The 26,378-nt window shown below is 30.2% G+C and overlaps 1 protein-coding gene across 2 annotated transcripts; it reads right to left on the bottom strand.

Annotated features, from left to right (window-relative positions):
• Positions 1-25,955, bottom strand: LOC134712225 (uncharacterized). 2 transcript variants are annotated; one of them, XM_063573568.1, is made up of 4 exons: positions 25,669-25,955; positions 4,490-4,573; positions 2,509-2,583; positions 1-481 (listed from the first exon to the last, which is right to left on the bottom strand). In XM_063573568.1, the coding sequence occupies exons 1-4, from the start codon at positions 25,699-25,701 to the stop codon at positions 371-373; spliced, it is 303 nt and encodes a 100-aa protein (XP_063429638.1). In that variant the 5' UTR covers positions 25,702-25,955; the 3' UTR covers positions 1-370. The 2 variants fall into 2 exon arrangements, with proteins under 2 accessions (XP_063429638.1, XP_063429637.1); XM_063573567.1 differs by having other exon boundaries at positions 14-481; positions 25,553-25,942.
• Between the last annotated feature and the right edge of the window lie 423 nt (positions 25,956-26,378).

Genomic DNA, 26,378 nt, shown 5'->3' with positions numbered 1-26,378 from the left:
AGGAATAAAACATGATGAGAAAATCAAATTCATGACGTCACGGTAACATAACAAAACAATGTCCATGAGCTGGTAAACAAAACAATTTCAGCCAACCAAAAGACATATAACATTCAAAATTAAATTTTATGTTTATAATTGATAAGACAATGTTTGTAACATTAATAACGTTATAACACTTTTACATTTCAATTTACTTGGACAGAAAATTAAATTGACAAGGTTTAACAAGTGTATACATTAATAATCATAAATTATGTGGAAACATGACAATTCATAGTTTTGATAATTGTCCGTATGTAAGTCTTGTAATTTTTTTTTTTTTTTTTATCAAAAGCAATTTCTTCTTCGTTCTCTAGGATAACACATTTTACCCAACGCAACCTTTTTTATGACAACCAAATGGACCCCTTCTAATTTTGGGTTTTTCTTTACATCCATCTTCTCCACAGTTGTAATACGCATTACTTCCTCGATTCACCTAAAAAAAAGGCAACAAAGATATCTACTGTAAATGGTTTTAAAAAGTATGAAATTCCCTCTAAAATGTAACTTCAATCATTCAGCCTCCACAAGAAAAAATAGAAGATACATGTAACAAAGAGGTGATCACGATTATACATTAGAAAAGTACGTATTCAAATCGATTTTAAGTTTGTTATACAGTGATGACTGCTGTACCAATATTTTGACTATTTCATTTAGGATGTCTGTTTTGTTCACGCATCGTTGTATATATAACGGGATTTGATGAAACTGTCGTACAAGTGAGAGGTTTAGCGCTAGAAAACTAGGTTCAATCCACCATTTTCTACATTTGAAAATGCCTGTACCAAGTCAGGAATATAAAAGTTGTAGTCCATTCGTCATTTAATTTTGCCATGTGATTAGGGACTTTCCGATTTAATTTTCTTCGGTGTTCATCATTTTTGTGATTTTACTTTTTATATAAGTGTGAAAAGTAAAATCACGAAAAAAAAACCTCAGAGGAAAGTCCATAAGATTCAAATTAGAGCAAAAAAGTAATTTTTGACTTTGGTATTTTAAGGAATCCTTATAGTTGAATGCACAAAGCATATGTTCCGCCAATCTAAGTTCTTAATGTACAACAAATGCGATAACTAAGAAGAAGAAGTATGATTTCTTATGAGACAATTTTAACGAGGGACTCAAAAGAAGTAAACAACTATAAGTCATCATACGGCCTTTAACAATGAACAATACCCATACCGCATAATTAGCTATAAAAGGCCCCGCAATAATAAATGTAGAAAAAATCAAATGAGGAAACTAACGGACTGATTTAATTCATTACAAGGGCTTGGAATTCGAATCAACAGAAAGAACCAAAAGCTTAAAAATGCAATGGAAAAGCGATTGATGGGAGTTGTGTCGGAAAAATGCAACAACAAGGATTGCGTTTAAACATGACACAGCTTAATGTCCCAGTTACTGAAAGCATGTTATCCCCTTTATTATATCAAGAACACTAGGATAGGGTTCTAAATTACGTTTTCTCTTCTTAAGACATATTAGTGATGTCCGAATAGAAAACAAACTGTATAAAGCAAAACAAAGAACGAAGTTGAAGAATATTCATATCCAAAAATCTCAAAGGGCTTTTCCAACTAAAATAATATTCATCAGATAGAGCTAACTGTAGAAAATTTCGACTGTCTTCCTGATTTGATGGTCTAAAAACGTTCAATGTATTTCATCTTGGTTTCGGTGTCGATCAAACATGATTCTTCAAAGTGGAATTTTAAACCAAGTCGACGGTAAAAAGTCTTCAAATTATACATATATGCATGAAGATTGTTTTAGTGTGGACTGAGATAAAGAATCCTTTCGAGCTGGAAATGACTCGTATACAAGTGTTCTATATATTTTGACCTTGTATCCCCGTATGCTTAGTATTACCGTTTCTGATGAAGGTAAATCCGGAAAAGTGCTTCAGCCGCATAAAAAAAAAATTTTCTTTTTTTATTAAACTTATTTGTTATTTTATTTTTGTAGCTTCACAAATATAGATATAGCTTCAACTTTGTATTTATTTGGCTTTTTAACTGTTTTGATCTGAGCGTCACTGATGAGTCTTATGTAGACGAAACGCGCGTCTGGCGTATACAATTATAATCCTGGTACTTTTGATAACTATTATAAGAGGAACAAAATATATATACCAGAGAGACATTCAAACTCATCTTATAAGATCTGTTCAGTTTTAAACACTGTGTGATTCTGCATCTGAAGTCATTAATTTTTGAAAAGCTAATTTATACGCCTGGTATCCTTGATTTTTTTGTGTGTATGTGTGTGTACAATAAAAATTGTTATTATACATCGTTGTTGTCTTTTTAAACAGTTACCATTATCCTAAGTCACAATTAATATACTGGCAGAGAAGATAGGACCACTTTATATAGTCGGGTTTCTTAGGTTTTGATAATCATGGATGTTCTTTTTATTTTATATAATGAACGGAAGTGTAAAGATAACCTAAGATACCTTATTTTCCAATTTTGAATCTGCTTCATGGTTTCTTTCGTCTAACATGTTTAATCTTGCTTTCAACAATATTCTCTGAAATAATAGTAAAATAGTAAGTGTTCTAACAAATGAAGGACTATCCTATTTAGCATTTAATTCTAAGTTTTACTACCTAAAAAATAATTGTTTTCGAGATTTAAATAATTAGTGTCTTTTAAAACTTATGGATATTTATGGAGATTGATCTGCTGCGAAGGTGGCATAAACTCATTTTCTATAATAGAAAAATAACCACACATACATTTTTTGACACATGAAAGTGAGAAATATTGGGCACATGCAAGTTGCACTAAAATATTTACATATTTTGTTTTTATCGACAAGCATGGTGTATTTTGTTTAGTTGATACTTGCATGTCATAACAAGCATCCCAGCAACTATTTTAAATTTAACAAAAATGTAGTAATGCTTTTACATTACGTGACACCTACATTTGTATAGACGTTATCGATAGAAAACTATCTATGTTGTCAGAAAATAAGGTTTGGTAACAGATCATTTTAATTTTAGTTATTGGGTAGTAATTGTATACTTGGTTGATAAAGAGATTAACATAGTCTTTACACCAGTCTTTTGTTATAGACCGTATGATGCTTTATATATATGTATTTGGATATTTATATCGTCTAATGGCTGTCTCATTGATGTAATTTCCACATCTTCTATCATTTATAATTATAAGTATAACAAAACAATCAGAGAAACTTTTCAAATTTTAAATCGCTATCGTTATTACGATCTCATATTGCTTGTATATCACGTTTCAAGAGTAACAGTTGTGATACTAAACAGGCAGTCATACTAATACATTGACTACTTTTGAAACTAGAATGAAAAGGGTATTTTCTTTTTTCGAAAAGAAATAAAAGAAAGGTCTCAATGAAATAATTATTTAACCATTGTATTTAGAAACCATAATACAAAGACGATTTGATATTTGTTTCAATATGTAAAACTTATGCTAAGTCGTTTATGAAACAGAAATTACATCATGGTGCAGGAATTTACGAAAACTAAAGTTAAACTTTCGTCTTTAATTTTGTTTGTTGTCTTTTGAAATATTGATTGATCATTGTTTTGTTTTTTTAAGCCACATTGTCTGTCAATTTTCGACATATGAAATTGTTAAGCCTCTGGCATCTTTCGCCCCATACAGAAAATGATTTCCATTTCCACTTTACCATTTGAATACCTGTTTAAATAGACTCATTGTTAACAACAACCCTTTACCGGGGACATTATGATTAGAACCGCAATCTCTTGATATCGTTTCAACTGAGAGACATAAACTATTCACGAAAGTGCTGCTCGTTTGTTGGTAGAGAATGTCGTGTTAAATAATGAAAATAAATATGAATTTTTGTAATATATTTGTTAGATTTTATAGTTAGAATTATAACACAATGTTGAATGTTGTACCCCATTTGACATATTTACCTTTTATGTCTGTTTGTTTTGTTCACAAATCGTTGTCAATATAATTGAATTTTATAAGGCTGCTATACAAGTAAGAGGTTTAGCTAGCTATAAAACCAAGTTTGATTCACATTTTTTACATAATAAAATGCATGTACCAAGTCAGGAATATGACAGTTGGTATGAATACGTTTTTAGAGTTTGAGCTTTTGGTTTTGCCATTGGATTAAGAGCTTTCCGTTTTGACTTTTTTGTGGAATTCGGTAATTTTTTGGGAGTTTAACTTTATTCAACCTTTCAAAGTATGGTCTACAAATAATTCATTTTCAATGAGCATGTATTTAACCTTTCCAACTTAGCGTTCTTAATTTCATTAACTTCCAAACCAATTTCCTTTATCTTAGGTACATAACGAAATTTACTGGTCCATATTTTTTCTTCTTTACGCCCAACATAATTGTTCTGGTTTTAAAATTGAAAGTTTATCAATATAATTTACATGTAATGTTTAATTGTTCTTACCTTTAAATGAGATATGAGTGGTTTTGGGGAATCTTGTAGACTGATTTCGTGAATTTTCTTTCTTAAATCGTTGATTGAATGAGTCTGCAACATATGTAAAACGTAAAAAATAATTGAACTTCCATTTCGGACGTAAAACTAACAACACAAACATTTCTTACAATTTAAATATTTTTTTTTCTTCTGAAGATACTATCGTAGTTCAAAAAAGTGATATAATATGTCAGTTGATTTTTTTTTTGCATCATAGCCTTAAAGTTCTTTATTTTTAATTATCTCTTCTGAACACATATTAAAGTACAGGAAAAAGTGTATTACCGCTCTTCAAATCTCGTAAAATCAAGAGGGAATATTCAAATTAAAATAAAAAGCCCATGAAATTCGGAAACAGTCGGAAGTCCTAACAGAGAAATGCCGGATGCGACGAAAGAGAAAACGTATTTCCAATACGGCATCATCTTCCATACAAGTCCACACTAAAAATATGTCAAAATAGAGAACAACGATAGACTATTGTTGCCTTTACTTAGGATACATTCTGGTCAGACGACTTGATTAAATACTGCGAAACATGTCTCTTTTCAGTTGAGACTCAAACTAGTACACAAAGTATTGGTCAATTAATTCGTATTGTTCACCTGAAACCTTGATTCAATCGATTTCGGTCGTTTATCATCATATCTCTGCGGGAGAATGTTTTGCATATGCAGATAACACGACGATAAATTGAGTCGGTATAATGTAAACATACATACGAGTAAAATATATAATAAGTTATATAAACGCCTTTCGATGAGCCAGAGTATATGTTACTGCTGAGAAAGAGAAAGTTGATAATGAGAAAAGGTAAAATCCAGTCATCAATTCTAGATTGGAATTACCCATATTTGTCAGTATACAGTGGAGGATACAAGTATGAAATCATATGGGGTCGTATATAGTTTGTCTATGAAAGAATTTCCTGTGTTATAAAACAATAGTTTCAATGGTAAATATATAAAAGTTCTTTTAATCTTGGTAAATGGTGTTGTTTTCGACTTTTGGTAAAATTATACACATCTTCTCCCCCTTTTCTGATAAACAGTTATTTAAATATTTAAAATATTTTCGAGTAAAATACCATATGGTATTCAATATTCAGTACTTTTAAGTAATATGAAACTTCAAATTAAATATAAATAATGTTGCAAATGGCTTATTTTTATTATAAAACTTATATACATAAACTTTTCTGAGGAAAATTCTTTAACTTGTCCAAATTAAGAAGAAATCTACGGAAGCCCATAGGGGACCTACAAAAAAATAAAATTATTTCGTTATCTCAATATTTATATCGTTATTTCGATATAATTAAATCGTTATTTCGATATTATTAAATCGTTATCTCGATATATTTATATCGTTATCTCGAAAATTATTTATTTCGTTATCTCGATATAATTATATCGTTATCTCGATATTTAAATCGTTATATCGATATATTTATTTCGTTATCTCGATATAATTTCATCGTTATCTCGATATATTTATTTCGTTATCTCGTTATCTCGATATTTAAATCGTTATATCGATATATTTATTTCGTTATCTCGATATAATTACATATAATTGTAATTTTTGTCTCGCCTGCGACGAAAGTTGCAGTATGCGAGACATAGGTATTACTATCAGGTGGCGTAAACTATTTGTTTAAAGCTTTATATTTCAGAAGCCAGAAGACCTGTATGCTTCATATCTTGTATGCATATTCCTTATGTTACGAAGTTTCCGTCTGTCATATGTCCTTTGTCCCTGACCTCATTTCCATGGTTCAGCGACTGCTTGAAAAAAACAACACTTTTTTGTCATATGAATTTCTCAATTATTTTGAGTAATAGAATAACCATATTTGGTATATGGGTTCATTGCAACGTCTTCAAGTCTGTCAGACAAGTTTCACCTGACCTCGACCCCTTTATATGGATCAGTGATCAAGGTTAAAGTTATGTGATTAGGTCCGTTTCTCGAGTACTATAAGCAGTAGGTCACCCATATGTGGTGTATGGAATGATTGTAAGGGGTACATGTCAGTCTGGCAGGTTTCATCTGACCTTGACCCCATTTTCACGGTTCATTGATCAATGTTAAGTTTTTGTGTTTTGGTCTGTTTTCTAATACTATAAGCAATAGGTCAACTATATTTGGTGTATGGGATGATTGTAAGGTGTACATGTCTGTCTGGCAGGTGTCATTTGTCCTTGACCTCATTTTCATGGTTCATTGGTCAATGTTAAGTCTTCATGGTTTGGTCTTTTTCTTGTATACTATAAGCAATAAGTCAACTATGTTTGGTGTATGGAATGATTGTAAGGTGTACATGTCAGTCTGGCAGGGTTCATCTGGCCTTGACCTCAATTTCATGGTTCATTGGTTAGTGTTTAGTTTTCATGTTTAAGTCTCCTTCTTAGATACTCTAAGCAATAGGTCAACTTTATTTGATGGATGGAATGATTGTAAGGTGAACATGTCTGTCTGTCTTGTTTTATATGACCTTGATCTCATTTTCATGGATCAATGATAATTTTAAGTTTATATATTTGATACTTGTAGTGAAACTTTATCTTCAGGACTATCAACATTAAACCAATCATGGTTAGTAAAGCAGGCGAGACATTTCAGCGTGTGCCCTCTTGTTTAACGAATCCACTACAAAGTAGCAACAGGACCTATATAGTGAACACCTATATCAAGTTTGGTTCGATTCTGATTAGTGATTCTGAAAAAGGGAGATGCAAATGTGGTTTTCCATAGGGTTTCAATGCAAATTTTGACCTCCGCCTAATGGCCAGAAAGTTTGAATTTCGGATCCGCTCAATAAGTAACAACACTTGTTAAGGACTTTGGTAAGAACATATTAACTTATAATTAGATTCAATCAAATCAATGCAGTATTTATAGAAAACTCTTGAAAATCGACCAAACAGAATGTTCAAAGTCCCCTGGTGGACGTACGTACGAACGGGAGGACGGACAAGGGTAACACTATATGCCAGAATAACCATAGTGGTTCCAAAGAAGATTTTAAAACTTAACGGTTAATGGACGGAAGACGGATGCATGATGATGGCATTGGCTGAGGCTCATGTGATTCTTCAGATTAGGTGCAACAAAACACAAACCAACAAATAAATATAAAAAAAGAAGATGTGGTATGATTGCCAATGAGACAACTCACCACAAGAGACCAAATGACTCAGAAATTAACAGCTATAGGTCACCGTACGGCCTTCAACAATGAACAAAGCCCATACCGCATAGTCAGCTATAAAAGGCCCCGAAATCACAAATGTAAAATAATTCAAACTAGAAAACTAACGGCCTACTTAATGTACAAAAAAATGAACGAAAAACAAATATGTTACACAGCAACAAACGACAACCACTGAATTACAGGCCCCTGACTTGGGACAGGCACATACATACAGAATGTGGCGGAGTTAAACAATTTAGCGGGATCCCAACCCTCCCCTTTTTTTCAAGCAGTCGCTGAACCATGAAAATGAGATCAGGGACAAAGGACATATGACAGACGGAAACTTCGTACCATAAGGTTTATGCATACAAGATATGAAGCATACAGGTCTTCTGGCTTCTGAAATATAAAGCTTTAAACAAATAGTTTACCCCACCTGATAGTAATACTTATGTCTCGCATACTGCAACTTTCGTCGCAGGCGAGACAAAAATTGCAATTATATGTAATTATATCGAGATAACGAAATAAATATATCGATATTTTTTTTAGGTCCCCTATGGGCTTCCGTAGAAATCTACTTCTTTTTTTACTGTTTGCTCCTAGCAAAAGCAAGATTTGCAGAGTCTATTAACAAACGTAAACATCACTCCGTCATCCAAATAAACGGTATATATCTTATTGTTCTTATTGTTCTTGCACCAGACACAAGTTGGTTCCTTTTTCCTTTTTCCTTTTTCGATATTCAAATTTTGAAAAATATTACAAGTCCAAACTAAATTTTTTTTGCTTCAAAATTGTTTTTCCTCAAAAAATTTTTTTCCTCAAATTTTTTTTTCCTCAAAATTTTTTTTTCCTCAAAATTTTTTTCCTCAAATTTTTTTTTTCTCAAATTTTTTTTTTCCTCAAATTTTTTTTTCCTCAAAATTTTTTTTTTCTCATTTTTTTTTTCCTCAAATTTTTTTTCCTCAAAATTTTTTTTCCTCAAATTTTTTTTCTCAAATTTTTTTTTCATCATTTTTTTTCGTTTCCTTATTCAATTTCTTTTTCCTTATTCGATTTTCATTTCCTTTTTCATATTCATTTCCTTTTTCGGTTTCTATTCCCTGAATCGGATTCTATTTCCTTATTGGGTTTCTATTTCCTTATTCGGTTTCGATTTCCTTATTCAATATTCATTTCCTTTTTCGTTTCTATTTCCTTATTCGGTTTCTGTTTCCTTATTTGATTTCTTTTTCCTTATTCAATTTTCATTTCCTTATTCGGTTTCTATTTCCTTATTGGATTTTCAATTCCTTATTCAATTTCCATTTCCTTATACGGTTTCTTTTTCTTTTTTCAATATTCATTTCCGTTTTCGGTTTCTATTTCCTTATTCAGTTTCTATTTCCTTATTCGATTTCTATTTCCTTATTCGGTTTCTTTTTCCTTATTCGGTTTCTATTTCCTTATTCGGTTTCTTTTTCCTTATTTGGTTTCTTTTTCCTTTTTCAATATTCATTTCCTTTTTCAGTTTCTATTTCCTTATTTAGTTTACGGTATTTAGTTTCTATTTCCTTATTGGGTTTCTATTTCCTTATTCGGTTTCGATTTCCTTATTCGGTTTCTAGTTCCTTATTCGATTTCATTTCCTTATTCGGTTTCTTTTTCCTTTTTCAATATTCATTTCCTTTTTCAGTTTCTATTTCCTTATTTAGTTTCTATTTCCTTATTCGGTTTCTTTTTCCTTATTCGGTTTCTATTTCCTTATTCGGTTTCTTTTTCCTTATTCGGTTTCTTTTTCCTTTTTCAATATTCATTTCCTTTTTCAGTTTCTATTTCCTTATTTAGTTTCTATTTCCTTATTGGGTTTCTATTTCCTTATTCGGTTTCGATTTCCTTATTGGGTTTCTAGTTCCTTATTCGATTTTCATTTCCTTATTCGGTTTCTTTTTCCTTTTTCAATATTCATTTCCTTTTTCGGTTTCTATTTCCTTATTCGGTTTCTATTTCCTTATTTGGTTTCTATTTCCTTATTGGATTTTCATTTCCTTATTCGATTTCCATTTCCTTATTCGGTTTCTTTTTCCTTTTTCAATATTCATTTCCTTTTTCAGTTTCTATTTCCTTATTCGGTTTCTATTTCCTTATTGGATTTTCATTTCCTTATTCGGTTTCTTTTTCCTTTTTCAATATTCATTTCCTTTTTCGGTTTCTTTTTCCTAATTCGGATTCTGTTTCCTTATTTGATTTCTTTTTCCTTATTCAATTTTCATTTCCTTATTCGGTTTCTATTTCTTTATTGGATTTTCATTTCCTTATTCGATTTCTATTTCCTTATTCAATTTTCATTTCCTTATTCGGTTTCGATTTCCTTATTCGGTTTCTTTTTCCTAATTCGGTTTCTGTTTCCTTATTTGATTTCTTTTTCCTTATTCAATTTTCATTTCCTTATTCGGTTTCTATTTCCTTATTGGATTTTCATTTCCTTATTCGATTTCTATTTCCTTATTCAAATTTCATTTCCTTATTCTGTTTCTTTTTCCTTTTTCAATATTCATTTCCTTTTTCGATTTCTATTTCCTTATTCGGTTTCTATTTCCTTATTGGATTTTCATTTCCTTATTCGATTTCCATTTCCTTATTCGATTTCCATTTCCTTATTCGGTTCCTTTTTCCTATTTCGATATTCAATTTTGAAAAATAATACAAGTCCAAACTAAATTTTTTTTTGCTTAAAATTTTTTTTTCCTCAAAATTTTTTTTTCCTCAAAATTTGTTTTCCTCAAATTTTTTTTTTCCTCAAATTTTTTTTCCTCAAATTTTTTTTTTTCTCAAATTTTTTTTTCCTCAAATTTTTTTTTCCTCAAAATTTTTTTTTTCTCATTTTTTTTTTCCTGAAATTTTTTTTCCTCAAAATTTTTTTTCCTCAAATTTTTTTTTTTCTCAAATTTTTTTTCCTCAAAATTTTTTTTCCTCAAATTTTTTTTCTCAAATTTTTTTTTTCCTCATTTTTTTTCGTTTCCTTATTCAATTTCTTTTTCCTTATTCGATTTTCATTTCCTTTTTCATATTCATTTCCTTTTTCGGTTTCTATTCCCTGAATCGGATTCTATTTCCTTATTGGGTTTCTATTTCCTTATTCGGTTTCGATTTCCTTATTTGGTTTCTAGTTCCTTATTCGATTTTCATTTCCTTATTCGGTTTCTTATTCCTTTTTCAATATTCATTTCCTTTTTCGTTTCTATTTCCTTATTCGGTTTCTGTTTCCTTATTTGATTTCTTTTTCCTTATTCAATTTTCATTTCCTTATTCGGTTTCTATTTCCTTATTGGATTTTCATTTCCTTATTCAATTTCCATTTCCTTATACGGTTTCTTTTTCCTTTTTCAATATTCATTTCCGTTTTCGGTTTCTATTTCCTTATTCAGTTTCTATTTCGCTATTCGATTTCTATTTCCTTATTCGGTTTCTTTTTCCTTATTCGGTTTCTATTTCCTTATTCGGTTTCTTTTTCCTTATTCGGTTTCTTTTTCCTTTTTCAATATTCATTTCCTTTTTCAGTTTCTATTTCCTTATTTAGTTTACGGTATTTAGTTTCTATTTCCTTATTGGGTTTCTATTTCCTTATTCGGTTTCGATTTCCTTATTCGGTTTCTAGTTCCTTATTCGATTTCATTTCCTTATTTGGTTTCTTTTTCCTTTTTCAATATTCATTTCCTTTTTCAGTTTCTATTTCCTTATTTAGTTTCTATTTCCTTATTGGGTTTCTATTTCCTTATTCGGTTTCAATTTCCTTATTCGGTTTCTAGTTCCTTATTCGATTTTCATTTCCTTATTCGGTTTCTTTTCCCTTTTTCAATATTCATTTCCTTTTTCAGTTTCTATTTCCTTATTTAGTTTACGGTATTTAGTTTCTATTTCCTTATTGGGTTTCTATTTCCTTATTCGGTTTCGATTTCCTTATTCGGTTTCTAGTTCCTTATTCGATTTCATTTCCTTATTTGGTTTCTTTTTCCTTTTTCAATATTCATTTCCTTTTTCAGTTTCTATTTCCTTATTTAGTTTCTATTTCCTTATTCGGTTTCTTTTTCCTTATTCGGTTTCTATTTCCTTATTCGGTTTCTTTTTCCTTATTCAGTTTCTTTTTCCTTTTTCAATATTCATTTCCTTTTTCAGTTTCTATTTCCTTATTTAGTTTCTATTTCCTTATTGGGTTTCTATTTCCTTATTCGGTTTCGATTTCCTTATTCGGTTTCTAGTTCCTTATTCGATTTTCATTTCCTTATTCGGTTTGTTTTTCTTTTTTCAATATTCATTTCCTTTTTCAGTTTCTATTTCCTTATTTAGTTCCTATTTCCTTATTCGGTTTCTTTTTCCTTATTCGGTTTCTTTTTCCTTTTTCAATATTCATTTCCTTTTTCAGTTTCTATTTCCTTATTTAGTTTACGGTATTTAGTTTCTATTTCCTTATTGGGTTTCTATTTCCTTATTCGGTTTCGATTTCCTTATTCGGTTTCTTTTTCCTTATTCGGTTTCTATTTCCTTATTCGGTTTCTAGTTCCTTATTCGATTTTCATTTCCTTATTCGGTTTCTTTTTCCTTTTTCAATATTCATTTCCTTTTTCGGTTTCTATTTCCTTATTCGGTTTCTATTTCCTTATTGGATTTTCATTTCCTTATTCGATTTCCATTTCCTTATTCGGTTTCTTTTTCCTTTTTCAATATTCATTTCCTTTTTCGGTTTCTATTTCCTTATTTAGTTTCTATTTCCTTATTGGGTTTCTATTTCCTTATTCGGTTTCGATTTCCTTATTCGGTTTCTAGTTCCTTATTCGATTTTCATTTCCTTATTCGGTTTCTTTTTCCTTTTTCAATATTCATTTCCTTTTTCGGTTTCTATTTCCTTATTCGGTTTCTATTTCCTTATTCGGTTTCTATTTCCTTATTCGGTTTCTTTTTCCTAATTCGGTTTCTGTTTCCTTATTTGATTTCTTTTTCCTTATTCAATTTTCATTTCCTTATTCGGTTTCTATTTCCTTATTGGATTTTCATTTCCTTATTCGATTTCTATTTCCTTGTTCAAATTTCATTTCCTTATTCTGTTTCTTTTTCCTTTTTCAATATTCATTTCCTTTTTCGATTTCTATTTCCTTATTCGGTTTCTATTTCCTTATTGGATTTTCATTTCCTTATTCGATTTCCATTTCCTTATTCGGTTTCTTTTTCCTTTTTCAATATTCATTTCCTTTTTCGGTTTCTATTTCCTTATTTAGTTTCTATTTCCTTATTGGGTTTCTATTTCCTTATTCGGTTTCGATTTCCTTATTCGGTTTCTAGTTCCTTATTCGATTTTCATTTCCTTATTCGGTTTCTTTTTCCTTTTTCAATATTCATTTCCTTTTTCGGTTTCTATTTCCTTATTCGGTTTCTATTTCCTTATTCGGTTTCTATTTCCTTATTCGGTTTCTTTTTCCTAATTCGGTTTCTGTTTCCTTATTTGATTTCTTTTTCCTTATTCAATTTTCATTTCCTTATTCGGTTTCTATTTCCTTATTGGATTTTCATTTCCTTATTCGATTTCTATTTCCTTATTCAAATTTCATTTCCTTATTCTGTTTCTTTTTCCTTTTTCAATATTCATTTCCTTTTTCGATTTCTATTTCCTTATTCGGTTTCTATTTCCTTATTGGATTTTCATTTCCTTATTCGATTTCCATTTCCTTATTCGATTCCCATTTCCTTATTCGGTTCCTTTTTCCTTTTTCGATATTCAATTTTGAAAAATATTACAAGTCCAAACAAAATATTTTTTGCTTCAAAATTTTTTTTCCTTCAAAATTTTTTTCTCAAAATTTTTTTTCCTCAAATTTTTTATCCTCAAATTTTTTTTTCTCAAAAAGTTTTTCAAATTTTTTTTTCGTTTCCTTATTCGTTCTTTTTCATTTCCTTATACAGTTTCTATTTCCTTATTCGATTTCCATTTCCTTATTCGATTTTCATTTCCTTATTCGGTTTCTTTTTCCTTATTCGGTTTCTATTTCCTTATTCAGTTTCTTTTTCCTTATTCGGTTTCTGTTTCCTTATTTGATTTCTTTTTCCTTATTCAATTTTCATTTCCTTATTCGGTTACTATTTCCTTATATTTACAACTATCAAACATCAACACGCAACAAACTGGATGTAATTGAAAGATATCTAGAGGTCAATATACAGGCTCGAACAAAAGACAAAAAAGGAAAAGTATAGCGAGCTTTTTGGGATGAAGTAAAGACCGAACGTCAGTTTTAGTCGGATATACTTTAATGTTAGTCTTACATGTATAGATGTGTACATATATCATTGATTCAGTGGCGATGGCAAATAGACACTGATAAGTCTTAAATAAAATTTTATAGTTTTGAATGTTTCTTCATCAGTTGACTAAAAATAAGTGGAGGTATGTTCTTATTGCCGACAAGAGAAGCACTCAACCTATATTAATTTGTGCATAAAGCGATTGAAAGTTGCTAAATACTGAATGTTTTTGCCACAAATGCGAAAGTTTTAATCTGTGTATATATACTTAAAATACGATGATAAAATTCATGTCTTTTTCTGTCAGATCCAACCATGTAGTAAGTCATGTTGGTGAGATATGGTTTTAGTCGATGATGTTCCTGAAGAACCTGTAGTACAAAGTATATCACTGGATTGAGCTCTCTGTCTAAGTGTATCATTAAAGTGCTTTGCTTTGAGCTGAGTTCATTGCTGTGCAATTCATTCTTTGTGAAATAAAGATTTGACATACAACTCTCATGTACAAGGACTTGTCAAAGTAGTATTCATTATATGTACAATGTACTAGTATGTAATAGGGAGATAAAAAAAAGAATTTTATTTCGATTTGAACCAAACATTATGTGTCTATTGATCAAATTGAAGAAAAAAAACCGGACAATGCTACTCCCCCTTCAAGCAATATTATGCTAGGTTGTTGTAATACATCTGTATTGCCTACTAAAGACTAGGACCTGAGTGTAAATGGTCATTCAATTATGTGAAGAAGAACAAATTTAGGCCTATCTGGCCTAATTGATTTCTAAAACTATTATATTTCATTGTACCTGTTCAATATTTTTTCATTTATTTGTTTATTTCTTAATTTGTGTGAATTAACATATGTTAGGATTGGGAAACAAGTTTTGCAACTTATATTAATCCCTTTCCACTTTGCGTGTGAGAGTGCTGCCTTGTAGCGGCATTAGCCTACTCTTTTTCGAAATCTACAAGGGTGTCTTTAACGTGCAAGAGATATGGCTCTCTCTTATCACGGGTCAGCCATTTATCGTCCCCTTGCGACGGACTATCATCGTTTCCTTAAGAAAACGATACTCGCAAATGGTGTCAAGGGAGAGCAGAAAATTGAGTCCCTGAAATTGTCATCCCGAACGGGAATCGAACCAGGAACCTTTAAGTTAGTAGTTCGATGATCTAACCACTACACCACGGCTCTCACTAACATTGTTACAGTAAATGTTAATTACTACACTTTCATACCACAACAAATACTGTAATGGTATCACTTATGGTCCGTGTAACACTTATCAATTCAAAGTTTTAAAAAGTTTTAAAATTTTAGATTTTTGGAATTTTGATCAAAGTTTTAAAATATCAAAATTTCAAATTGTGTTAAAGTTTTGAAATTTTGAAATTTTAACCAAAGTATTAAAATATCAAAATTCTAAATATCGTTTATAAATTTGATATTTTAGAAACTTGATCAAACTTTTAGAATACCAAACCTAACGCGCAATTTTTATTAACTCACTTTTTGAAAGTTTGATTTTTTAAATGTTTACTTAAAATATCAAAATAGAAAAGGGGCAATAAGAGGGATACCTGTAAAAAGCGAAAGGAAATAAAAGCGGAACGAAACGAAACAATATGAATTAAAAACATACTGATACTTTAAAAGTTTATGTATGAAATAAAACGGACAGTTGAAAGCGGTGAAAAATTGGATGACAAAATTAATATTTCTTAAAAGAAGATAATTCATTTAAAACCAGACGTACGGCTCTGATATTGACCATTTTACCTGCTGGTTTTTCTAGCACCCATATTTTAGGAGAAACATGAGTAACAGTAAAAACTGAACAACTCGCAGTAGGTCAAATAGTATGGTTATGTTGAGCATGTATATACATTTTCTACTAAACTCTAAGCCAAAAATGGCCCAATACACGATGTATTTCATTTTTTTCTGTTTGCTTTACGACTTCTTACTTTCTGTAATCATGTTGGCTATTCAATAAATCATTTCATGTACAGAATGAAAGATCATCTTAAACGTTTTTATCTGTTCTTAAGTTGTTTGTCCTAAATATTCAGCTTTAAGCGTTCCGTAAGGAGGTCGATAAAAAAAAGCGCTTCATGATACTGAATGCATGGTTTAAGGTTGTGCTAGTCCACAGTGTGGGAGGTTTTTAATATAATCTTTTTTACGTTGAAATTAAGACGTTAAAAATTGGAGCCAAGATACTGTTACAAGGTATCTACAAAAACTCATCATAGATGGATACTGGAATATAAATTTTGCCGGTTTTTGCGCCAGACGCGCGTTTCGTTTACAAAAGACTTATCATTGACACTCGAACCAAATTAAGTTAAAGAGGCAAATAAAGTCAAATAAAATTGAAAAGGCCAAATAAAGTAAACTTTTAAATCCAACGTATAGCTCTGGTTTTGTAAAAGTTGAAACCTTTCATATCATATATAAACGTATACCATAAACATTATTTTCACGAGCATTCATATTTATGTAATAATTACCACTGTACTACATTAAGCATCCAACTTGCATTCATGTTTATGTAATAGTTGCCGCTGTACTACATTAAGCACCCATCTATCCAGTTGTAGGTGTCGACATTTTGAAAGTTGAAAATTGTGTTCAAAAGTTTTTATCAGCGATAAATGGTAATCTTCTGGGGATCCAATATCTAGATAGTCCCTGTTTTTTACTTGAGACTACCACTAGGGGCTTCGATAATGGTACATTAAAATATTCTGATCCCTAATTTGATGATATAATATCCTGTGCCAGAAGAGGAAAAATTATTCATGCCTTTTAGTGTTAAATTTTGAACCAGACAAGTTGATTAATGGCGATGAAAAACTTAATAAAATTGTTAGCGCTTCGGAAAAACAACCTCACCCCACTTTTAAAGTTACATGGTTGCTACCTTAAAATCAACGTTTGGCCTGACTGGTTATCATACACGTAGCTCCATTATAGGTTCTAAATCAACCACTGTTTTATTATAGTAAACAAAAGGAATAAATATTTTTGTATTAAAGGATATTACTGTCCCGTATTTGCATTTTGTTATTTGGGTATTTTGAAGTTATCGTACGACAATCGACTTTTAGCAAACTAAAAGTTCACATGTACACCCAGTCAGAACGGGGCGTGCAAAGAGAAGCCACACTGTCAGCTGCATGATGGATTTTTTCCATTTTTGGCCGTACACCAATGTCGCTCTCGAAAAACCAGTACAATGTTAAACGCTGAATTTGAAGTAAAGAATTCACATACGGAACGCTGAAACTGAAATTTGAAATTCAAGCAAAATAAGAACGAAACAATTAAAGAAGTGTTTGACCAAAGTGAAGTTAAAACATATTTAAATCCATCTATAATTATAAGGGCAACTTTGTCCTCGGAAGTTGAATCTTACGCTTCTTCGTAATTTGTATGTAAACAACCTATTTCACTGAATTATCGATTTTTTTATGTTGCCAGTGACAAATATTTCATGGATGTTCCGGAACAAATTAGCAATAAATGCAACAGGGAGAGAGTGTGCATAATGAGGACATATAAAACCTTTCAATTAGTTTAATTGAGGTCTGGAGCTGGATGCCAGCCCACCGAAGCGCTTTTTCTGGATCTACCTTCATCAGAAACGTCAAAAAAGCGAATAATACTATATGGTTTACTGCGAGTTGGTCATTTTTCACTGATACTTCTAAATGTTGGGCACTGGGAACACAAAATAGCTTTGAATTATTTATTATTATTATAATGATGTTTTGGGAGGCGACTTTCCTGCTATGGAACTTGCGCCCTTTGAATTATTTATCTCAAACGCTAACCTTATATAAGAGATTTAAATCAACGTAGTTGATTCCGGTTTAAATAGGTTTAATTTTTTTTTTTTGATAGATGCACAACCTTAAAATTTCAGGATACTGTTATCCCACGTCTAATATGTTTCATAAAAAAAACCCGACTTCTTCTTTTCATTATTTATTTTGTTATTAAGAATGATTTGATATATTTCATCCTATTTATTTATAACTAAGAAGAGCCGTGTTTACATCAGTGATTACAGGTACCCCTCTTGTCGCCCCTTTATATTTTTGATATTTTAAGCAAACATTTAAAAAATTAAACTTTCAAAAAGTGAAATAATCAAAATTGCACTGTAGGTTTAGTATTTTAAAAGTTTGATCAAGTTTCTAAAATATCAAATTTATAAACGATATTTAGAATTTTGATAATTTAATAATTTGGTTAAAATTTCAAAATTTCAAAACTTTAACATAATTTGAAATTTTGATATTTTAAAACTTTGATCAAAATTCCAAAAATCTAAAATTTCAAAACTTTTTAAAACTTTGAATTGATAAGTGTTACACGGACCACTTATATTTGTGTCCATATATTATAACCAAAAAAATAAAAAGAGAATAATTTTGCACTACCATTTTTGTATTGAATATTATAACTTTTTAGATATCTAGACACATTAACTAGATGCTCATAATATCCACTTTACATGCTTGAATTCTACCAGATTACTCTAAGAACAGTTATGAGTCTTTGAAGCATGCTGACAAAGGATCTTTTCACGATATCATTTTCACATTAGTAAAAACTCCTTTTTGCTTTGACAAGCTTTGGAGGAAATATTATCAAAGAATTGAAGAAAAAACCACAACACATAAGTTCTCTTTCTAGCTCATCTAGCCCCAAGCATCATGTCAGGCATTTTCATTACTAAAAAAAACAATTCGACATTTTGACAAAAAGTTTTACTAATGATACTGACGATCCACCATAAAGTAATATACATAGATCCATATAAATAGTAAGCAAATACATATGAAAAAGATGTGTTATGATTGCCAATGAGACCAAAATGAAAATCCAATAAGGAAATAGAAACCGAATAAGGAAATAGAAACCGAAAAAGGAATTGAATATTGAAAAAGGAAATGAATATTGAAAAAGGAAATGAATATTGAAAAAGGAAAAAGAAACCGAATAAGGAAATGGAAATCGAATAAGGAAATGGAAATCGAATAAGGAAATGAAAATCCAATAAGGAAATAGAAACCGAATAAGGAAATAGAAACCGAAAAAGGAAATGAATATTTAAAAAGGAAAAAGAAACCGAATAAGGAAATGAAAATCGAATAAGGAACTAGAACCCGAATAAGGAAATTGAAACCGAATAAGGAAATAAAAACCCAATAAGGAAAAAGAAACTAAATAAGGAAATAGAAACCGAAAAAGGAAATGAATATTGAAAAAGGAAAAAGAAACCGAATAAGGAAAAAGAAACCGAATAAGGAAATAGAAACCGAATAAGGAAATAGAAACTGAACAAGGAAATAGAAACCGAGAAAGGAAATGAATATTGAAAAAGGAAAAAGAAACCGTATAAGGAAATGGAAATTGAATAAGGAAATGAAAATCCAATAAGGAAATAGAAACCGAATAAGGAAATAGAAACCGAAAAAGGAAATGAATATTGAAAAAGGAAAAAGAAACCGAATAAGGAAATGAAAATCGAATAAGGAACTAGAAACCGAATAAGGAAAAAGAAACCGAATAAGGAAATAGAAACCGAATAAGGAAATAGAAACTGAACAAGGAAATAGAAACCGAGAAAGGAAATGAATATTGAAAAAGGAAAAAGAAACCGTATAAGGAAATGGAAATTGAATAAGGAAATGAAAATCCAATAAGGAAATAGAAACCGAATAAGGAAATAGAAACCGAAAAAGGAAATGAATATTGAAAAAGGAAAAAGAAACCGAATAAGGAAATGGAAATCGAATAAGGAAATGAAAATCCAATAAGGAAATAGAAACCAAATAAGGAAATAGAAACGAAAAAGGAAATGAATATTGAAAAAGGAAAAAGAAACCGAATAAGGAAATGGAAATCGAATAAGGAAATGGAAATCGAATAAGGAAATGAAAATCCAATAAGGAAATAGAAACCGAATAAGGAAATAGAAACCGAAAAAGGAAATGAATATTGAAAAAGGAAAAAGAAACCGAATATGGAAACCGAATAAGGAAATTGAAACCGAATAAGGAAATAGAAACCCAATAAGGAAATAGAAACTAAATAAGGAAATAGAAACCGAAAAAGGAAATGAATATTAAAAAAAGGAAAAAGAAACCGAATAAGGAAAAAGAAACCGAATAAGGAAATAGAAACCGAATAAGGAAATAGAAACTGAATAAGGAAATAGAAACCGAAAAAGGAAATGAATATTGAAAAAGGAAAAAGAAACCGCATAAGGAAATGGAAATCGAATAAGGAAATGAAAATCCAATAAGGAAATAGAAACCGAATAGGGAAATAGAAACCGAAAAAGGAAATGAATATTTAAAAAGGAAAAAGAAACCGAATAAGGAAATGGAAATCGAATAAGGAAATGAAAATCCAATAAGGAAATAGAAACCGAATAAGGAAATAGAAACCGAAAAAGGAAATGAATATTGAAAAAGGAAAAAGAAACCGAATAAGGAAATGGAAATCGAATAAGGAAATGAAAATCCAATAAGGAAATAGAAACCGAATAAGGAAATAGAAACCGAAAAAGGAAATGAATATTGAAAAAGGAAAAAGAAACCGAATAAGGAAATGGAAATCGAATAAGGAAATGGAAATCGAATAAGGAAATGAAAATCCAATAAGGAAATAGAAACCGAATAAGGAAAAAGAAACCGAATAAGGAAATAGAAATCGAATAAAGAAATAGAAACTGAATAAGGAAATAGAAACCGAAAACGGAAATGAATATTGAAAAAGGAAAAAGAAACCGAATAAGGAAATGGAAATCGAATAAGGAAATAGAAACCGAAAAAGGAAATGAATATTGAAAAAGGAAAAAGAAACCGAATAAGGAAAAAGAAACCGAATAAGGAAATAGAAACCAAATAAGGAAATAAAAACTGAATAAGGAAATAGAAACCGAAAAAGGAAATGAATATTGAAAAAGGAAAAAGAAACCGTATAAGGAAATGGAAATTGAATAAGGAAATGAAAATCCAATAAGGAAATAGAAACCGAAAAAGGAAATGAATATTGAAAAAGGAAAAAGAAACCGAATAAGGAAATGGAAATCGAATAAGGAAATGAAAATCCGATAAGGAAATAGAAACCGAATAAGGAAATAGAAACCGAAAAAGGAAATGAATAGTGAAAAAGGAAAAAGAAACCGAATAAGGAAATGGAAATCGAATAAGGAAATGGAAATCGATTAAGGAAATGAAAATCCAATAAGGAAATAGAAACCGAATAAGGAAATAGAAACCGAAAAAGGAAATGAATATTGAAAAAGGGAAAAGAAACCGAATAAGGAAATGGAAATCGAATAAGGAACTAGAAACCGAATAAGGAAATTGAAACCGAATAAGGAAATAGAAACCCAATAAGGAAATAGAAACTAAATAAGGAAATAGAAACCGAAAAAGGAAATGAATATAGAAAAAGGAAAAAGAAACGGAATAAGGAAAAAGAAACCGAATAAGGAAATAGAAACCGAATAAGGAAATAGAAACTGAATAAGGAAATAGAAACCGAAAAAGGAAATGAATATTGAAAAAGGAAAAAGAAACCGTATAAGGAAATGGAAATTGAATAAGGAAATGAAAATCCAATAAGGAAATAGAAACCGAATAAGGAAATAGAAACCGAAAAAGGAAATGAATATTGAAAAAGGAAAAAGAAACCGAATAAGGAAATGGAAATCGAATAAGGAAATGAAAATCCAATAAGGAAATAGAAACCGAATAAGGAAATAGAAACCGAAAAAGGAAATGAATATTGAAAAAGGAAAAAGAAACCGAATAAGGAAATGGAAATCGAATAAGGAAATGGAAATCGAATAAGGAAATGAAAATCCAATAAGGAAATAGAAACCGAATAAGGAAATAGAAACCGAAAAAGGAAATGAATATTGAAAAAGGGAAAAGAAACCGAATAAGGAAATGGAAATCGAATAAGGAAATGGAAATCGAATAAGGAAATGAAAATCCAATAAGGAAATAGAAACTAAATAAGGAAATAGAAACCGAAAAAGGAAATGAATATTGAAAAAGGAAAAAGAAACCGAATAAGGAAAAAGAAACCGAATAAGGAAATAGAAACCGAATAAGGAAATAGAAACTGAATAAGGAAATAGAAACCGAAAAAGGAAATGAATATTGAAAAAGGAAAAAGAAACCGTATAAGGAAATGGAAATTGAATAAGGAAATGAAAATCCAATAAGGAAATAGAAACCGAATAAGGAAATGAAAATTGAATAAGGAAAAAGAAATCAAATAAGGAAACAAGAACCGAATAAGGAAATAGAAATGAAAAAGGAAATGAATATTGAAAAAGGAAAAAGAAACCGAATAAGGAAATGAAAATCGAATAAGGAACTAGAAACCGAATAAGGAAATCGAAACCGAATAAGGAAATAGAAACCCAATAAGGAAATAGAATCCGATTCAGGGAATAGAAACCGAAAAAGGAAATGAATATGAAAAAGGAAATGAAAATCGAATAAGGAAAAAGAAATTGAATAAGGAAACGAAAAAAAATGAGGAAAAAAAAAATTTGAGAAAAAAAATTTGAGGAAAAAAAATTTTGAGGAAAAAAAATTTGAGAAAAAAAAAATTTTGAGGAAAAAAAAATTTGAAGAAAAAAAAATTTTGAGGAAAAAAAATTTGAGGAAAAAAAAATTGAGAAAAAAAAAATTTTGAGGAAAAAAATATTTGATGAAAAAAAATTTGAGGAAAAAAAAAATTTGAGAAAAAAAAAAATTTGAGGAAAAAAATTTTGAGGAAAAAAAAATTTTGAGGAAAAAAAATTTTGAGGAAAAAAAAATTTTGAGGAAAAAAAATTTTGAAGCAAAAAAAAATTTAGTTTGGACTTGTTATATTTTTCAAAATTTGAATATCGAAAAAGGAAAAAGGAACCAACTTGTGTCTGGTTGTTCTTGCATGTATACATGTAATCTTCGATTTCGAAACACGACCATTAATTATAGTTCATATTTTTGCATTGCCCAGTTGAAATATTTATTTCCGATAATACAATTTGATGGGTAAAAATGATAAAATCTAAGTTTATGATATATGTATGCATTGGTTCAAGAATTGGATTATCATTATTTTACACCAGTCACTCGTTCCATACGACTTTTACAATAGATAGTAAGATAATATGAAGTTAACCATGTATCATACATTGTGAGTCTCCTCTTCGAATATTCACGGAACTCGTTGTAAATAAACTCATCATAGATACTAGGATACAAAGATTGACATTTTGTATTTGCACTAGGCGCGTGTTTCGTCTATTTCGTAATTTTCATTGAATATTTCTGACAAGTGTAAATCTAATAAATGTAAAAAAAAAATCAAACTTATTGTTGTTCGGCGAAATAATAGGTTTAAAACGTGATATGTATGTCAGGAAAACCTTTTATCTCTATTGGTTATTACAATAATTTCGGATAATTTGCAATTATTCTATCAACCCCTCTTGTTTAACAAATATCTAAATTACAACTGAATCATGATTATGTTGTCGAAAGTATGAACGCACTAACTACAATATGAATGAACCCGGAGTTTTTTTTTAGCATTTCCTCATTCTTAAATGACAGTAGAACAAACCAATACATGGTTTGCATGATAAATATATTTAGTTTTATGTATGTCTGAAATAGAAAAAAAAAACACGCACTAACAATTATGTACAACTGAAAATGGAGTCACAACTGATTATAATTAAAGTAATATGATAACTAATCCTTTGCCCTAGGATTTTAAACTTTTTCATTACATAATCTTAATTATATTTGTATTTTAAAACGTGTTATGTTAACCTAAATTTACACAAAAGAAATTATTTAAATTAGATAGTGGATCGTCAAATATTTTCATAATATCTCTGACCTTTGTATACCAGGATATAGTTTTGCAAACATTTTGATAACAGAATTTTTTTTGAGGAAAACTTGCTTTTCCAGTTAAATTATCAACGACCTATCTAACATAATGGAAAACAATGATATGCTATTTACTTCATGACACAACATTTATGTGAAAAAAGGGAAACAGCGTTTATCATTTTGTACAGTTATCTTAACTAAACTATTGACATTGCCGTCTTTTATCGCTTCAGTGGTCTTATGGTAGGGTGCTCGCATCGAGCTATGGAGGTCTTCAGTTTAATCCTCGAGTAATTATACCCCGTTTACACTGACAAAAAAGATCGATCTTTTTTAAATCGATTTTTGGTCCAGTGTAAACGGGTCAGATCGATCTTCAATCGGATTGAAAAAGTCTACATCTAGATAAAATTGAGAATGGAAATGGGGAATGTGTCAAAGAGACAACAACCCGACCATAGAAAAAACAACAGCAGAAGGTCAGCAACAGGTCTTCAATGTAGCGAGCAATTCCCGCAACCGGAGGCGTTCTTCAGCTGACCCCTAAACAAATATATACTAGTTCAGTGGTAATGAACGCCATACTAATTTCCAAATTGTACACAAGAAACTAAAATTAAAATAAGACTAACAAAGGCCAGAGGCTCCTGACTTGGGACAGGCGCAAAAATGCGGAGGGTTTAAACATGTTTGTGATATCTCAACCCTCTCCTATACATTTAGCCAATTTAGAAAAGTAAACGCATAACAATACGCACATTACAATTCAGTTCAAGAAAAGTCAGAGTCTGATGTCAGAAGATGTAACCAAAGAAAATTAACAAAATAACAATAATACATAAATACATAAATAACAACAGACTACTAGCAGTTAACTGACATGCCAGCTCAGGTGGTTCTAAAAAGATCGATCTTATTTGAGTCAATCTTTTGTTTGGTGGTAACGCTTGGATCGATCGCGACAAACGGGGTCTTATATTTAGATATGAAAATAAAGGTCAGATCGGTTCTTTTTATGTTGTAGTGAAAAAGCACTGGATTGAATAAGATTGATCTTGCTTGTGCAATGTAAACGCAAACTGGTCTTTTTAAGATGGATTCAAATAAAGATCGATTCAATTTCGTTGCCAGTGTAAACGGCGTATAATTTTAAATCTGAATCAGCGTGCATATCAAGTTAAAAGCAGCGTTCACAATAAACAAGATTTCGCCTTTGATTTGCATATATTATTTGCCATCCAATGTTAAACATCATCATTATTACTACTAATACTGATATTACAATATGTGGGCTGTCCTATTTGACACACGCTGCTGATGAGAATGGTCTATAGGACTAAATTGTGATACTATTTTTCACGTATACAAGGTTTTGAGTTTCCAAATTACATTAGAACCTCCATAATAAAACTTTATATCAGTGCTATAGTCAAGCAAATATGTAGGTAAAGTTATAAAACAAAGATTGTGCCTGTTTCTTCTAGTTATGTTTAGATGTTTGAAAAGGTAAAGATAATATAACAATAATTCTGTACAACAGTACACAACACACACACACACACACGCGCATACAAACATTTATACATACTACTGTCTAATATAAAACATATACATACTCTGGTTGAAAATAGTTTACCGCTTACACACACTATTAACAGAATAAGCCATAAAGTAGACATCTGGAATGTTATGTCGCTTTTAAATGTTCAATACAACTAAACTTTCTTCTTACTTTATCAAAAGTACAAAATGTATAGAATTTCATAATCTCTTTTTACAGTATCATCCTTAAATCCGCCATAACAACAATCCTTCTATTCATATTAAATGTCAATCATCGCGATGAATTAACTTATCACTTTACTATTTATAGCTTATGTCATTTTAATGAAATTCAATCATTTTTTTTAAATGTAGGTTTAACTTAGAACCAATTCGGGTATATGTTTTGGTCATTAACTTCAAACGTTTACATCAAAATGAACATCACGCTGACAGATACAGAAACATCATACATTTATATTCGTTACACTATATGGACCACTAATACATCTATATTACGCTTAAAGTTAAAATTGAATGCTATACATTTCTTTTTCATTCTTCAAATACCGCTGGGATTGAAATTGTGAGATACTTATTCATTACATAAATCATAAACATTTTATGTCACTTATATGATAAATAATGAAAAGTGTAACACATAAATTACGACTTCAAAGTAAATTAAAAAAAAAGATGAAAAGTTCATTACACTGACAAAATCAAACTGAAGACTTTGTCGGCTAGCAGACAAGGAATACAACTGTCATATTTCTGATTTAGTACATACATTTTTTTCGAAGAAAGGTTTGTGTTACACACGGTATTACGGCTAATTAAACGACAGATCATATTATTGTAGGGAAAACGGTACTTTTATCCTGCCATAGGCGATAATAT

The sequence above is a fragment of the Mytilus trossulus genome, chromosome 3 (assembly GCF_036588685.1).
Source record: "Mytilus trossulus isolate FHL-02 chromosome 3, PNRI_Mtr1.1.1.hap1, whole genome shotgun sequence".
Taxonomy (NCBI): domain Eukaryota; kingdom Metazoa; phylum Mollusca; class Bivalvia; order Mytilida; family Mytilidae; genus Mytilus; species Mytilus trossulus.
The sequence above is the reverse complement of the archived record's forward strand: the minus strand, read 5'-3'. Positions and strand labels throughout refer to the sequence as shown.